The sequence below is a fragment of the Oenanthe melanoleuca genome, chromosome Z (genome assembly GCF_029582105.1).
Source record: "Oenanthe melanoleuca isolate GR-GAL-2019-014 chromosome Z, OMel1.0, whole genome shotgun sequence".
Lineage (NCBI taxonomy): Eukaryota > Metazoa > Chordata > Aves > Passeriformes > Muscicapidae > Oenanthe > Oenanthe melanoleuca.
This window is the reverse complement of record NC_079362.1, coordinates 63,236,841-63,253,853: the sequence shown is the minus strand read 5'-3', so window position 1 is coordinate 63,253,853 and position 17,013 is coordinate 63,236,841. Positions and strand designations below refer to the sequence as shown.

Sequence of the window (17,013 nt, the reverse complement as noted above, 5' to 3'; positions counted from 1 at the left end):
TTTTTCTTTTTAAAATGTGTTTTTAACCACATATTTTTATTTTCAGCAATAGCAATTGCACATAGCTCCAGGATTCTGCTTTAAGGATTCCAGTTTCACAGGAAAACTAATTGCAGCTACTTGAGGAATTTCTCCCAATCAAACTAACCTTTGTAGGATCAAAGGCTGAAGGAGGAGATTAGTACATGCTATCTTACTGCAGAAACAAAAACCCCTAAGTGCACCTCCCTCTGAGGAGATACTCACTGGCCAAGGTGACTCCTCCTTAAGAGGATGTGTGTTTATAACTTGGAGCATAAAGACAAACCATCCTGGGACATCAGATGAGGCCCACTACCAGCTTTCAGCCCCACACACTTAACATCTTACATGACCATGTGGACTGCTATCATGTACTGAGGCTGACAAATATCTGGTATTCACAGCTGGCAGGGAAAGGGATGCGAGTGGACAAGTCCAGATAAGCAGCACAGAGCAGAGGCAAAGGAGAGAAGTGGGAAGATGCTGCAATTTAACTGGACAACTGAAGAGGCTCTGAAATCAGACTTGTGCCTTTCCTCAGTCACTTCTAACTGAAGCTGACCTCATACCAAATGTGCTGCTGGAGGGCAGGCACCCCACTCCAATCAGCCAGGCACAAGGTGGACACTCTCTGTGTTTAGTTAGTACCTCTTTCCTAATTACTTTTGGCATCAGGCATCTTAAACATAAGCCATGAAGGGAGAGCTAGACCTGGCTGTGGGAATAGTGCAGGAGTCATACCTGTAGGCAATGTAGAGATGCCTAAGTAGGTCGTTCAGGGGCAAGGAATTATTCTAGTTTTAAAAATTTATTTAAAGATACCACAATTCCTGAAAGCAGAATGCTGTACATGGGCAGGCCAGGCCAGGCCATGCTGGTCAGTCTATGGCATTCACAATTTTTACATGAGGATTTTTTTTTTTGATAGGTCCAACCTATACTGGAGCAAAGTTCAAAGCTCCTCCTGAAAATTTAAAGCTATTTTCCAACACAGGACATGAGCAGTATTGCATAGCATCCAGGCACTTCCTTAAAGCCAGGATATCCCCATCCTCCTATCATGACTATATTCCAGAAGATGAATTTTAGGCCACTCATTACATGATCACAGTTCCTGCTGACATCAGCAGGAGCTGTGTGTGCGCAGAAGTGATTTGATCTGTAACACACTGGAAATCATGTCTTTGCCACCTTGTACATTCAAGGCAGTTGATCAGGCAAACATCCTGTTCTTTATTTACAAATCTGTAAGTGAGCTCCAAGTAACTTCAAGTTTAACTCCTTCGTGCCAGAAAGTGAGGGAGTCAGCTCTATGGACAACCCTTGATAACATCTGAAACAGAACTGATAATTACAAGATTTAACAATATTATCCTAATGCATTAAGGCAAGTCACATAACTGCCCTTTTCCTTTAGGATTAATTATTATTTCCTTGTACACTGTAGACAATCCATAATCCCATTTACACACATACCTACGAAACAGCAGCACAGTAAAAACTAAATAGACCACTGAACTCCAAATACTTGTAATCAATACATTACACATACTATACAGCATATTTTAACCTCATCATTGGGTAAACATATACAATTCAGAACAACATTGACTGTATGTAACACAGAAGCTACCACTGAGATATGGCAAATACATCATACACTACTAGCTTTTGCTTTACTGAAAAGGAATTTAGAACTTTGAAACAGTGTTACCTGAACTCTTGAAGTCATCAAATGGCCTAATCAGTTGCTAATAACTAGTGTTTCATATACTAAATTGAGGATAAACAGCACTGGAACTGTGTTTTCAGGGCACTCTTTTTTTTTGTTTTGTGGAATTAAGCTCCACAGTTTTAAATTTCATTTGCAACACAGCCTATAATTACTACACGGTGACCATCTGCTCACTCTCATCTCAGGGTAAAGGCTTAATAACTACTTTGAAGTTAGTAGAAACTGTCTAGATTTGTATCAGTATGACAGAAAGATTGAGCCCAGTATACAGGATCATACATGCCCTCTCAGCCATGCATGCATATATATTTATATATACATACATGTGTATATTTAAAATAATGTTTTGAAATGGCAGGACCTACAAAACCAGTAATGTATCCAACTGCAAAATAATGCAAATAACCCACTAATTCTAAAACTACACTCCTGTGGTCTGATTCTGATTCACTCCTCACTGTACAAGGCAGGAATTGCACTCCAGGAACCACCTCCTGTTTGGACTGGATTTCTGCAGGTTAGATCAGTGTGGAACGAAGATGTCTCAGCACGTGCAAGCTGAAAAATGGAGCCAGGTGTGTTTACACAGCTGAAACATTCTGTGTGCAGCACAGTCACCATTTTTCAAGTATGGGTGAAAAGAAATGGTCAGGTAAACACATGAAGCTGCCAGAAAACAACAGCACTTGATGTACACATGATGAACATAGTGAGGAAGAAAAGAAGCAGAAGAAGCGAAAAAAATGTTTTGTCAGTGAGTGACATGAAAGTAGATGCTTATACAGATCAATAGTGTAGACAGGTGTTTTTTCCTTGATGGAAAACTATTGGTTTGATGGCCAACTAATTTCCCACGCAAGATTCTTCACAATACACTGTGAAGAAACCTTCCAAGTTAATGGGATCAGAATATCAGAATCTGACCCAACCCTCCAAGCTCATTTCTGATTGAAATCAAAGACAATTTTAGCTGCATATGGGTGGCAAAACTGGGCTCGTGAATGGTCCAGTTGTGCTGCATAGTACTCTCTGGCTTGTTCTTTTTTGGCAAGATCCCCAAACAACATCAACAGGGAGTGCATCTCCATCAGGACTTACAGTTTTAGGCCCTCACAGATGAAATCTTCAGAAGAGCATGGATAGTATATCCCCACATGCACTTTTTTCTTTTTGTAATTAAGGCAAGTTTGTTTACCTGTTCCTACCATAAAGTGCTGTGCTTCTCCAATAGAAAGATCAACAGCTAAATGAAAACATTTTTTTTCTGACCAGAATTTAACATTTTGTATTCTTCTCCATTAATGGACAAATGTTACAATTTGTCTATTATTGTTTCTTGTCAGAGGATTTTTTTTTTGCTTTGCTTTTATTTTCTATTTATTTCCAAACAAGAATTAGAATAAAGTTGACACTAAGCAAACATTTCATAACAATGCTAACAAACTCTAGATAGCTCTATACTTATTCATATATACAGGCACACACACATACACTTTTTAAAATACAGCAAAGCACTTGCCTTGAGTACACCTCTGAGTAAGCGAAAAGCCTAGTGTGTCTGGGGTGTGTTTGAGCAGGGGCACCAGCAGAAATCTGGTGTTGATGCTCTCAGATGCAACAGAATTTCAGCCAGAATCCAAGGGGAAAAAAAAAAAAAAAAAAAAAAGCAAAAAAAAAAAGCCTAATTTTCACTCCACCCAAGGATTTGGATCACTTTACTGTATTGGAAGGATAGAATAACTCTTCTGACTATATTTAAGCAGCTGAAGAATCACTAGAGGAGTCTGGAAACAACCAACTCCAGCTAAATGGAAAAAAGAGTGTTTCACACCATACTGCCAATAAATATGCAAACATTTTCACATATTTATGTAGGACACTCACATAGGTGTGGATTCAATAATTTATTTTCATGTTTAATTTTATATGCCTGTTACATAAATTTTACTTGGAGAGCCTGTGGAAATCAGAAACAAAATCTATCAAGCGAATCCATAACTTGCTTAGTTGTGGGTAAAGCATTAAAGTCATACCCCTTGTCCCACAAAACCATAACTTGTGACTCTAGGTAAATTTGTTGTGCAGTGTGGATGAATTTCAAATGCCATAAAAAACCTAACTAGCTTAGATCACAGATTTAATTTAGGATGACTCATACAGTCCTAACCTATACAGAGGAGAATGCTGCTGAAAGAGCCATAATGACTTCATAACAGCTGCATGGGTTTTTTTCAACCAAATTTATAGTAGTCCTGTCCAGAACCCCAAAGATCATTATGCAAGTCTACAAGAACATCTGTGTTATACACATACAGTTAAATGTGTCATTACACTACATACACTTAAATTATTCTTTACTCTACACTCACATGTGCATACACTTTTTCCAAGGCACCCTCTCAGTACAAATTAGCTGGAAGTGTTCTGTTTATTCCACTCCCTAAACTAAAGCCACAAACCCCCCATGATGCCTATGTGTTCAATAGTTACCCAGCTGTTCAATATGACCATTTCTGAATGTCTAAACTCTGATGGGAGATAGTAGTCATCATCATCTGACAGAAAATAGCAATGGACTATATGGTGCAATTTTCTCTTCTCACTCAACCAGAAGTTCTGATAATATCAACAGAAATTTTCCATTAACTCTATCCCATAAATCCCTGCAATATTTCAAAGAGCATTTCCTTGTAAGATTTTATGGCATCTATTGTTTTGTGCAGATGAGATGTTTTATTTTCCAAAGTTGTGTACCCATGTATTGATATGTCCATGAGATAAGACTGCCTGTATTTTATTCAGTTAGGTATCACACAGTTGCAATGCTCTCATTTTATAAATTACTGAGTTTTCCATTTATTTTTTATATATGTTTCTTTAAAACTAGGATGATCAGTGATTTTGTTGCTGGAACAGTGCCACTGAGTAGATTTTCAATCTTGTGTTATGCAGTATTATATCCCACAGACAATTTAAGGACTACAGAGTACTGCTATTAGCTAGAATTGAACTAGTACACTCTTTAGTACAGGAACTTTTCACTGATGAAACTGGCGCTGATTTTTTGTAATCAGTGGAAAAGTGTTCTGTTCATAGCTGCCTTAAAGAGAAGCTTAGACTGCACCTATTTTTAAGTGCAGTTTCAGTCTTGCAGAAATCAGGTTTCCACCATGGGATAAAATACTTACTGCACATCATTAGCACGCACAACACACTTACCTTATGCTCAATCCATGCTAAACACAGATGTTTTCCTGTCCAATGGATACAGGATCAGGCTCTTACATAAGATTAATCCTGGGAAGAAGTGGTGCTCAAAGCTGGCCTAACTGTGTTCCTGCTGGACCAGGGAAAATACGCACCAGTAGCTGTCCCTTAGAGGTTCATATTGTGACCAGTGTTATTTAATATCTCCATTAATGACATAGATGAAGGAATCGAGTGCACCCTCAGCAAATTAGCAGATGACACCAAGCTGGGTGGTGCTACTGACACACCTGAAGGATGAGATGCATCCAGAGGGATCTGGACAAGCTGGAGAAGTCGCCCATGGGAATTTCATATGGTTTAACATAACTAAGTGCACAGGCAGCCCCCAGTATCAGCACAGGCTGGGCATGAACAGCCCCAGCCCAGCCCTGCCCAGAAGGACTTGGGGGTGCTGTGGGTGAGAGGCTGGACATGCCCCAGCCATGGCACTCACAGCCCAGAGAGCCAAACGTGTCCTGGGCTGCATCCAGAGCCCCGTGGGCAGCAGGGCAGGGAGGGGATTCTGCCCCTCTGCTCTGCTCTGTGAGACCCACCTGGAGCACTGCAGCCAGAGCTGGGGTCCCTGCACAGAAGGGACAGGGACCTGCTGGAACTGACCCCAGAAGAGGCCATGAAGTTGATTAGAGGGATGGAGCACCTCTCCTCTGAGGAAAGGCTGAGAATTGGAATTGTTCAGTCTGGAGAAGAGAAGGCTTCGGGCTGACCTAATTTTGGCCGTGCCGTACCTGATGGGAGTCTACAGGAAAGGTGGAGAGAAACATTTTACAAGGGCATGTAGTGACAGGCAGGGGGGGAATGGCTTCAGACTGAGAATAGGTTTAGATTAGATATTAGGAAAAAATTCTTTGCTGTGAGAGTGACTGAGGCACTAGAACATGTTGCCAAGAGAAGTTGTGGATGCCACATGCCTGGAAGTGTGTAACACCAGGCTGGATGGAGCTCTGAGCAACTTGGTCTAGGGAAAAGTGTCCTGCCGATGGCCAGGGTGCTGGAACTAGATGATCTTTAAGGATCCAACCCAGGCAACTCTGTGATTACAGAGTGAGGCCAGTATCACATATCTGCTGGCTTGACCTGAGGCAGAGACATTGGAAACCCCCATTTTGAGAATGAAAAGCAAGCAGGATTTCATCTGTGCTTTGTGCAAGCTACACAGTACATCATGTTTACTGTCTGCTGATTATGGTACATAGCACATCATGTTTACTGTCCACTGGTTATGCATGTGTTAGAAGCACGACTTTGGATTTACGTTACAAAGGCATTTAAACCTGCAGCTCATTGACAAATATGATTAGTTAAACCACCTAACAGATGAAATGTAGCAGCTTAAAATTTTCATGCCAGATATACTGTCCTCAGTCATCTGGTGCAATGCTCACACCATTGAGAATCCTGCTGTGAGCAGGAGGAGGACAATATATACATCCCCTTGCTCTGAAAACAACAAATTTCTTGGCACTGTTCATAACCACAGAAGACACATGAATCACATTTGGTACCTCATGGAGAACCTGTACATGGCCTTCTTTTATCAAACACTGTAAACATGTTGAGTTTTGCTCTTCACATTAAACACAAATATGAAAAATGATAATAAATGATGAAAACATTTCCCTTATGCCCACCCACTAAAGCCCTAAACACCTCAGTGTGTTACAAGATGAGTGTTTTACAATATAATCCTTTTAGAATACAATCTTTCTTTTTTTTCAAATTCTGAATAACACAACAACACACATATCACAGTACTATCAAGTAGTGTCATCTTCACCTTCATCCAGAGAGTAGTTGAGCTTTATGACTGTGCTGATAAAGTCACCAAGTTCTACAAAATCTGCAGTGATAATATTCACACCACTCTCTCCTGCTTTCTGAGTTCGGACCCACTCCATCATTGCAGGAAGAGCCCTAAGGAGAAAAGAGGAACAATAATTACTCATAAATCAGTTAGGCAAATGCATCAAGGCAGGATTTACTGACAGTGTCTCCCACTGGTCTTACTTGGTTCCTAAGGGAAAGAAACCAAGTGAGACAGGACACAGGTTGCTGCTCAAGCTTTTTTAAAACTTTCTAATTTTCATTCTCTGGGGAAATAATATGTTGATTGCACTTCAGCTTCTCAGTAGAGAAGAATGGAATGAAGATCATGCAGGCTTAGAGTAATTACTGATTTTGCCTAGCACAAGGCAAACCTGGACCATGGGCCAGATACTTTTTGATATCATCTGGCCATATGACTCCAAAGGAATTGCTTATGGAAAAACAAGTAACAGAGACTCAAGCCATTTGCAAAGCATGTTTTGCACACTCAAGGAAATGCTGCAAATAGTATTTTGAGAAACACAGAAACAACCATGATTTCTTCAGTAAAAATATAGCATATATCAAAAAACCCTTTTTTCATCACTATTTATACACAAGTCATAAATTATTTAGACTAAATCATAAATCAGTGGTTAGCAACTGAAATAGCACCATAATCATATCAACTCTTTTCTAAGATGGCAGATTTTATTTATGTCAGTTCCTTACCACAGGAATACTGGGGTCTAAAGGATATCTGCCTGTGTTTCTGAATATCAATAAATTTTTCTGCCATTTTATGCAAAAATATAAACTAACAATCACAAGAAACATCTGTAAGAAAAATAAAAGATTCCTTAGTCCTGCTGAGGCAGCCAAGCAGCAAAATCCAGTCTATAGAGGAGAGAATTTAACAGAGTTAAAAAAAAAATAGAGTACACATTTTTCAGAGAAAAGGTATTTTTCAGAGAAAGGGCATTTTTCAGAGAAAGGGTAATTGACCATTGGTACAAAATCCCAATAACTGTGACAAACTCTGCAGCACTCTGAGTCTTAAAATCAACCCTGGGTATCATTCTGAAATTATACTTTTGGTCAACTTCAAGCTGCTGAGTTAAATAAAAGAACCTAAGGTCTGGGCAGGGCTGCAGTCAGTTTAGATGAACACTGTGTTCTTCCTTTGCTCTAAGATCTATAAATCTGTGATTTCCCCATAACCAGCATGTTGTGCAGTACTTTTCACAGATACAAGGTACATGGAAAATTTTGGTCTGATAGTAATTTAAATAAAGGAGAACATGTTGAACCTATATGTTTTCTCAAAAGCTTTAGAAAACAGATCTAAAGAAAAGAGAACTATTAGCAGACAGAGATTGTACTTGTCAGTGGCTACTAGAATTAGTCAATTTAAAAAATAATTTAATACAGAATAAAACCCAAGCAGCTAAAATTATTCCTCTCTATGATTTCACAGAATACCGAAGTTTTATTTTACCAAAATGTATTTAACCTACTATGAGATCCACATATTGGCAATAATTTTTGTTTCAGTCGTTGATTCAGTATGACTGAAGCATTGTATGTATGTACACCAGTTCATAAAACCAAATTCAAGCATTCTGCTGTTTATGAACCCAGGCAGCACCTTTAGATGTAAGTTTATGTAATCCTGAAACACTGCACTCCTATAGAAATGTAACAGGACATGGGTCAGGTGTTAAATACCTGGCAACATCTGGACTGCTTGAAAAGATCTGCAAGCAGCCAGAACCAGGACAGATCTTAGCAGAGCTGCACAGACCATCCAGGTGATAAAAGGCAGCTGTAAACTCCACTGCATCTTCACATGTGAAAGGTACTGCTGTACTCTGTGCAGAATACAAGGTCAAAGGTGAACTGATTCATTGATTGTAGGCTCCTTCCTTCCTTCCTGGAATCCTTCCTTCCTTCCTGGAATCCTTCCTTCCTGGAATCCTTCCTTCCTCCCTCCCTCCCTCCCTGCCTCCCTTCCTCCATCCCTGCCTCCATCCCTGCCTCCATCCCTGACTCCCTCCCTCCCTCCACATAAGTTCATAACCTCGATATTTTACTCCCCCTTGAAGCATAATTAACTTCTTTAGGTGTTTTTTACTTGTACTGAAGCTGGTTCTGATGTAATTATTTCTTCTTACCATGCAGTTTGCTGTCCATACACTTACCCATATTGACCAAAATACTATTTTCCGTTTCTTAATGTGTTCATAGTAAGTCAGACTCCACCAAATAATCATGCCTTCTTTTGATTAGTGCTAAAGTCAGCTGCCTTGCCATTTAATCCACAGTTGGCTTGGTTAGTTAAATGGGTTATTTTTGTTTTACTGATATTTCACATAGGACACAGTTGCATGACCCTCTCATATGTGAATTGCTAGATAAAGTCACGGAAATATTTTCTTCTTGAGACTAGAGATCATTTAAAGATAAGTCAGAAATGAATCACATTATCAAACAAAAAGCTAATTTGCATTAGCAAAGCCAAATAACATAATCCTATTAAAAAAAAAAGATAGCTAAAGAAAAGATTCCACTGACCTTAAAGATTTGATGTAGGTTCTATAACTCTGTTAATGACAGAAGTTAGTACAAAAACCATAGAAATAATCTCTTCCCCATGTGCCATCTTGATAGTGGATTACACCAATGATTCTAAGAAACCACATGTTACTCAGCTTCAGTGTGTACCTCAAATGCTCACAATAATTATTAGAATAAGCTTGCTTTAATATTCCTTGGGGTGCCTTTGTGGTAGCAGTACAAACCTTGCTCACCCTGCCTTGTAATTTCCAAATTGTGCCTCAAACTAGTGATTGTTCTCACCAAGGGTTTTAGTTGGGTGAACAAACCACCTACATGACTGAGCTCACAAAAGCCCAGTATGTACCGTAGGTCTTCATGGATATTCTTATGTAATTCTTTATCAGACATGGAGGAAGCTTCTAGAAGCTTCTCACAGAAGCCACCCCTGTAACACCCCCACTACCAAAACCATGTCACACAAACTCAATCCATCTTGCTGGGGTGGTAAGAAATTATTTTATGCGTGAGCATATACACAGAAGCCTCTCAGCCTGCAAACTCTTAAGAGCATCACTGCCTCTGTGTTAGGCAGGTTCTGGCTCTCCTTAGAGGGATATCTGTGCTTTAGGGTGCCTTCCACAGCTGGTAGAGTCCAGCCCTTATGGCCACAATCCCAGTTCTCACAAGGAATCGTTTCTAACCCCTGTGGGCTCCAAGCCATGATGTAACCCAGAGCCACATTCACAGAAGGTGCTGCTTGTCTTTGCATAGAGCCAGGGAGGAGAGTAGGTGTGCTCCTGCACAAGAGCTGTGCCAGGAGAAGGAGAGGAGTCCTCTCTTACCTCACTTCCTGGGACACTGTTTTCATCCTGCTGTAGCTCCTCTGACCTGGGTTGGAGTTGGCTAGATCTGACCCTGCCAGGTCAGTGCAGCACTGCCCCACAAACCAGCATCTGAAGTCAATTTGTTTTTCCACATCCCTGGTGGAAGCAGAGGGGTTAATGGCACCAGTAGTGTAGGGAGAGCAAAGACACAAGGCTGGGGTGCTTGAGTGCTGGCAGGGAAAGAGGTGAACGGCATGTTACCTCAGTTTAATCATGGATTGAGATCAGTAATCTTGGCAATAAATTTTCTGGCCTGAAGGAATATGTAGAGTATCTCATTTCTTTTCACTAGCTGGAAATTAGGAGGTACCAAACAGCTGCCCCTCACTGCCAGGATGGTGGCAGTAATGCCACTGTGACTGATGGATGTGGGAAGACCTCATGGGAAGGGCTGTGGTCCAGCCCCACCACCACCACTGCACCTCCACATAAGCAGACAGATCCACCACCCAGTGATGTGCCCAGCTGCCTTCTGGAGCAGCATTTCCACCTGGCAAAGACTGCATGAGAAGAGGTAGAGTAGGGGAGTAGGGACCTACCAATGCAAGACAATGCAAAGTCACACGGAGATACTTGATGTTACTGTATTTCTTCTGAGACCCAAGCTTTTATCTCAGGTGGCACCTCACTAGCTCAGTCATAATTTGGGCATGACCCACGTATCAGGATGGTTTACACCACGACTGCAAGCATGCCCTACATCACCATTTTCAGCCTTTTTTTTTTTTTTTTTTTTGGGGGAGGGGGGGAGCCATATACTTTTTTATATAGCATTGCTACAGCAATTTTCATTTACAGCACAGTAAAATTTAGGCTTAGCTTTGACACTTATTTTATTACCTCTATTTTCCCTGTTCTGCTTGCTCGCTTATATAAGCAGAAATGTGCACATATATTTATTTTAAAGATTTTCTTTTCAGTTCAAGAATCATTTTCTGATGCATTAAAGGCGATCTGCTGAGAAATACTGACCTCAACTACAAAACAGGCATAGCCCTTTTTAAAGTTACTGAATATTCAAGAACTCTTTTTTCTTTTTTTTTCATCTATCAAAGCTCTCAAGTGGACTTCAATAGCATTGAATTTTGTTTAAAAAATAATAATTAAGCATTCAAGTTGCTTCAGTTCAAGCAGTAAAATCATGAGTCCCATTAAAAGCTTTCAGAAAGAAAATATGACCTAATTAGTTGTATTAAGATTTGCTTTTAGAAAACTGTTCTTAGGCTATTTTAGTTCAGAAAGAGAGCTGGTTATTTGGTTTTTTTAATGCCTGAGTCATGAAAGCCTGACAATGTGACAGAAGACTAATGACAGCAGTGCTGTAAGACAGGACCTCCCATGGCGGAACAGCCGCTCCTTTCTGCAGAGCTTTCAGAGGAGAGGAGAAGGAAAAGCAATTCCACAAACACAAAACAGACTGGCTATTCATGATTAACAAGAGTTTGATCACTAAAGGCAGAGAACAGGTTTTCTTCTGGAGTGCAGGGAGTCAGTACAACCTAATCCACAGTGAGAAATTGGTCCCATTTACAGGGTGTGATGCTGCCGAGCATTAAGTGCCCATTCCCAGTAACACCAGTGAGAACTGCAGCAGGTCTCCATGCTCAGGGCAAAGTGACATGTGGCATTTCTTCTCTCTCCATTGAAGCACACACCCTGCTTCCTGCAGCCTTTTGCAAATCGGTGTTTCTGCTGAACAAAACCAGCACCCCTCTGCAGGAGGCTGTGCTTGCAGGAGTCCCTATATTCCTCAATTTTCCCCCCTCCATTCAATTTTACCACTGTCTGCAACAACACTGAATTCCAGAACCATAATTCAGCATATGCTCACCTTGGCTTTTCAAGGATGCTGAGAATTAATCGCTCCAGTGGGAGCAGTGGATTTCCCGCGTGTCAGTGAAGCACAAAAATCACAACTACAAAGAACTTTGATAAGTAATCCAAGTTCATCCAGCCCACTCTGAAGAAATCAACTGCACAAAGATCAGTGATCTGATGCACAAACCACTCCTGATTCAGCTTAATCTACTTACAAGCCCCCAGTAAGAGAGATATCACAACTTCTCTGTGTATTCAGAGCACCCCAATACAGATATTCTTATACATCCTCATTAGCTTCAACTGGAGTACCCAGAAATGATGGTGTTGTGGGACACTGCTCAAGTGTTCACCCATGACCTCACTCTGCTCCTGCTAAAGATTTACTCTGCATCTGTAAATAAGTTTCCTGCAAAGGATGAGCCTTAGGTACCATTCCACGCTACATCATTCTACCATAATTTTCTTTGTGGCAAAACTACTTTAAAAGGTCCTCCTCTTTTATATGCCAGCTGTTTGTTTCCACTCCCTCATCAAAATTTACAATTCTCTCAGTTGTGCTAATAGACCTGTAGAGGCACAATTAATACAGCACATGGAAATGGTCTGAATTAACAGAAACAATCAAGTGGTTTTGCTCTCCCTCTATCCCTGATTCATTGACAAGTTTTGGTTTGCTAGGTCCTCACTAACTATTGAGATATGACAAACAAGGAAGAATTGAACTGAAGCACAGAGATTTACATGAGTTCAGCACAAAAAGCCTGGAAAGGAACTCCTCAGATGCACTTTCACATCCCTTGAATCCTCTTTAGGCAGCAGTAGCATTGTCATAAAATTGGGACCATCAAGGTCAGATTGACACAAATCATAAAATTTGGGCAACATTGAATTTGGGAATTTCCTTCTGTGGATCCTGAGTGAACATTACTGTAAGTGAGCTGCCATGTTGTAAGAACTACGTAGATTAATATCTAGTAACCTTGAATTTATTCTTCTGAAAACCTTGTCTGTAATTCAGTCATCCTCAATTGCTTCATACAATTTGGAAATGCAACTATTCAAATGACACAGAAAAGCACGCCAGGAACAGATGAATCTTTTAATGTAATTACCTTAGCAGCATACTCTGCAGAGTCACCAGGGCCAGATGTCTTCCTTCTCAGATTGAACTGGTGTTGGCTTTCTGGGTTTCATTTATAAAGGGCGGCAGAAATGAGCTCAAAAGGAATATTCCTGCCCTCCCTTCAAAAAATATTTCAGCTAAATTTTTAACCTACATCTTGTACAAAAATGCAATGGGATATCTAATAGCAGCAAATGGTGGTTTCTGGAGGTAATTAATGTTCAACACTCCATTTCTCCCTTATTCTCTGTTTTAAGCCTTTGCATCTGGAGCATTAACTAATAGCATTAGGAATGCAGGCAGCAGGAAAAGGACTCAGTGGACTCTGTAGTATAAAATATCTCATTAAGGAGATAAGTTTTTGGCTACTCTCTTGGTTCATGCAGTAGGGAACTGAAGTGGCAAAGACAAAGCTAAAAGTTTGAGCTGCTGCCATACAAACCCTAGTGTTTAGCTTTTACATTATGACTGAAAAAGGCTTGTAAAACATGTAGTTAACCTTGTATGGGAAATACACAATAGCCAAAGTATTTAAAGGAAAAATACTACTATACTTGCTATGAGGACGTCTCTGTTCAAAGGCTGGTTTTTCTCAGTGATTCAGCAGATCAAATTAGACGAGCTCATCAGCTGCTTCTCTAATCTGGAGCTGAGCAAAGCATTTGACATGGTCATGATATCCTTGTCATTAAACTGAAGAGACATAGATTTGGTGGATGTATCACTTGGTGAATAAGAAACTGGCTGGAGAGTCACACTTAAAGAACTGTGGTCAACGGCTAATGTGCAGGTGGAAAGCTGTGTCAAGTGGTGTTCCCCAAGGGTTGATACTGGGACAGGTGAAGTTGATCTTTGTTGGTCGCATGGACAGTGAGATTGAGGGTTCCCTCAGCAAGTTTGCTGATGACACTAAGCTGTGTGGGGCAGTCAGCACACTGGAGGGAAGGGGATGGCATTCAGGGGGACCTTGATAGGCTTGAGAGGCAGGTCTCTACAAACCTCATGAAGATCAAGGTCAAATCCAAGGTTCTGCACATGGGTCAGGGCAACTCCCAGGCTGGGAGCTGATGGGATTGAGAGAAATCCTGCAGGGATGCTTTTGGGGGTGTTGGTGGATAAGAAGCTCAACATGACTCAACAATGTGCACTCGCAGCCCAGAAAGCCAATCTGGGCTGCATCCAGAGCAGTGTGGTTAGGAGGCTGGAGGATTCTGGGGATTCTGCCCCTCAGCTCCACTGGGGTGAAACCCCACCTGGACTGCTGCATCCAGGTCTGGAGCCCCCCAGATAAGAAGGAAATGGACCTTGGAGTAAGTCCAGAGGAGGCCATGAAGATGAAGCATAAGGCTGGAGTACCTCTCCTATGAACACAGTCTGAGAGAATTGGGATGGTTCAGCATGAAGAGAAGGCTTTAGGGAGACCACAGAGCACATTCCAATACCTAAATGAGGCCTATAGGAAAGCTGAACATGGATTCTTCACAAGGGCATGGAGTGAAAGGACACAAGAGTGGCTTCAAACTGAAAAAGAGCAAGTTTAGATTATATGTTAGGGAACTAATTTTTCACCATGAAGGTGGTGAGGCACCAAAACAGAGAAGTTACAGATGCCCCATACCTGGGAGTGTTCAAGTCCAGTTTGGACAGGGCTTTGAGCAATCAAATCTAGTGGAAGGTGCACCTGCCCATGGCAGGGAGCTGGCACAGGATGACCTTTAAAAGGTCTCTTACAACACCAACCATACTATGATTCTATGTTAATCAGTTTTCTCTTGGAGATCACAGAGTGGTGATCAGGGGGGTCAGAGTGGTATTCAGTCATCATCCCTTTCAACCTCCTTCTGCACAAACACCAAGCTTGGACACGCATTAACACAGGTACCCGGATAAGGAATATTTTATCTGTGTGGGACAGCTGGTCCTGCTCTCAGTTCCACATAGAAATCTGGGTGCTCAAGAAACATTACAAAATTCACATAAATGACAAATGCATGGAATATGCAAACTGGAATTGAAACTTATTCCACTGTCTGTGAAACAGAAAACTTCTGCTTTACAGAAGAAAACACCTGTCATCAATCAAAGGAACAGCTACAGGGTTGGGTTTTTTTTCCTCCCTCACCTCGTAGTTCTTTAAAAAAAGAGTTATGATTTATTCATACATCCATTACACCTGAATCCCTGTATTAAAACATCCAAATCAGGCATTAGAATCTGTCAGCAGAGCTGGAACTCCTTTGTCACAGATGTACGTTGTAGCCAGCACCAGACCATTCACAGCCAAGGTTTCCTCCACCAGACTCAGCCAAGGAGCTGCCACCATGTGTTATCTGGGACCTTTCTCAGAGCTGTCCTGCTGAGGAACTCATTTGGGTACTACAAAGTATAGAACTGTTCAGCTACTCCCTATTTCAGAGTTTCACTTGCTGCTGCTGCCTCATCGTGTTACAAAATTCACATTCTTGAAAATGTAAAATTTGAGTGATTCAAGGAAGAAGACAGAGATTAAGAGGGGGAAAAAAATAGAAGATAGTGGATTGAGGAAATACTCTGAAATTTAATGTGGAGGACAATAAAAGAGAATCTACCACACAAGAGGAGAAGAAGTGATTTTTAAAAGCATCTAGCCCTGCCTAGAACCTTGGAACACAGATGAATCAGCAGAGTGATTATGAAAATCATGCTTTGGAGTAACAGGAAAAATTAGTAAAAGGTATGTAACACTAGCAGAGAAAAGCAAAGCAGCTAGGTGAAAGGCAAGGTTTATTTAAGAAACTTCTGACTGCCAGCACTAAGTCTCTGCTGTACAACTTGTATAGAACTTGAACAGTACGACTTGAAACAGAATTTTACACATCATTGCACAGTTTCCTCTGAAATTGTTGCTACAACAAATCTAAATTACTTAAGTAAACAGATAAAATATTAAATTTGTTTCCTGACTAATAGTGTAGCCTGCAAAACTGTTTTTTCCTGCAGACACCTTGAAATGAAAGTGAATCTCACCAATATTTGACTTCTTTGTTATTGAATACAGAGACAACCAAAAAGTACAAATCTGCAGGTGACTGTTTGCATTAGTACCTTATTCAGTATATTCCACAATATATTATTCAGACAGACATATGCAGAACAATTCATATGGAAGGCAAAGTTGAAACATGCAAGGAAAGTAACCATATTCAAATAAGAGAAAGTCGCAGAAAAGAGATGCATCTAATGGTGTTCCCAGGAGTTTAATACTTTCTCACTGTTTAGAATAAAGGTGAAAATGTGCTTTGTTCATGACACATTCAGGAAACAGATTATGATGAAACAATCTACCTAAGAAAGTTTAAATGGAAAATTATAAGAGAAAGAATTATTTCTGAAGAAGAGAAATAATAGTTTTTCATCCCTACTGCTATTTGGACAGCAAGAAGCAAAGAATATAGTAAGGGTTTCAGGCAGCACATCCAAGTAACAGAAATTTGGCATAATTACAGCTCTGATTTGAATGATGTTGTGATTAAAACAAGTCAGAAAATTAGATGGTGGAAACAAAATGACATAGGAACACACAGTTTTTCAGTTAATTAAAAATATATTAAATGTGTAGCTCATGTTCAGTATAGCCAATTAAACATTCTTTTCTCACTCCTTGGTCTCTTAAAACTGTCAAAACACTTCAATATTTCTAAAACACTAAGGCTGAAAATATTCGCACGTAAATGTTTTCTTACATATTTTTCTCATATACAGCTAGTCTTCAAGTTTGTACCCTTTTCACAAATAGAATCTACAACATTCACAATTCT

The 17,013-nt window shown here is 40.4% G+C and overlaps 1 protein-coding gene across 1 annotated transcript in view; it reads right to left on the bottom strand.

The window, feature by feature from the left end:
- Positions 1 to 3,139: 3,139 nt before the first annotated feature.
- Positions 3,140 to 17,013, bottom strand: part of PLCXD3 (phosphatidylinositol specific phospholipase C X domain containing 3) — a 75,728-nt gene continuing 61,854 nt past the window's right edge. The window contains exon 3 of the mRNA XM_056514488.1: positions 3,140 to 6,937. Coding sequence (XP_056370463.1) covers positions 6,781 to 6,937 — 157 coding nt within the window. The 3' untranslated portion in view covers positions 3,140 to 6,780. The remainder of the gene's footprint in view (positions 6,938 to 17,013) is intronic.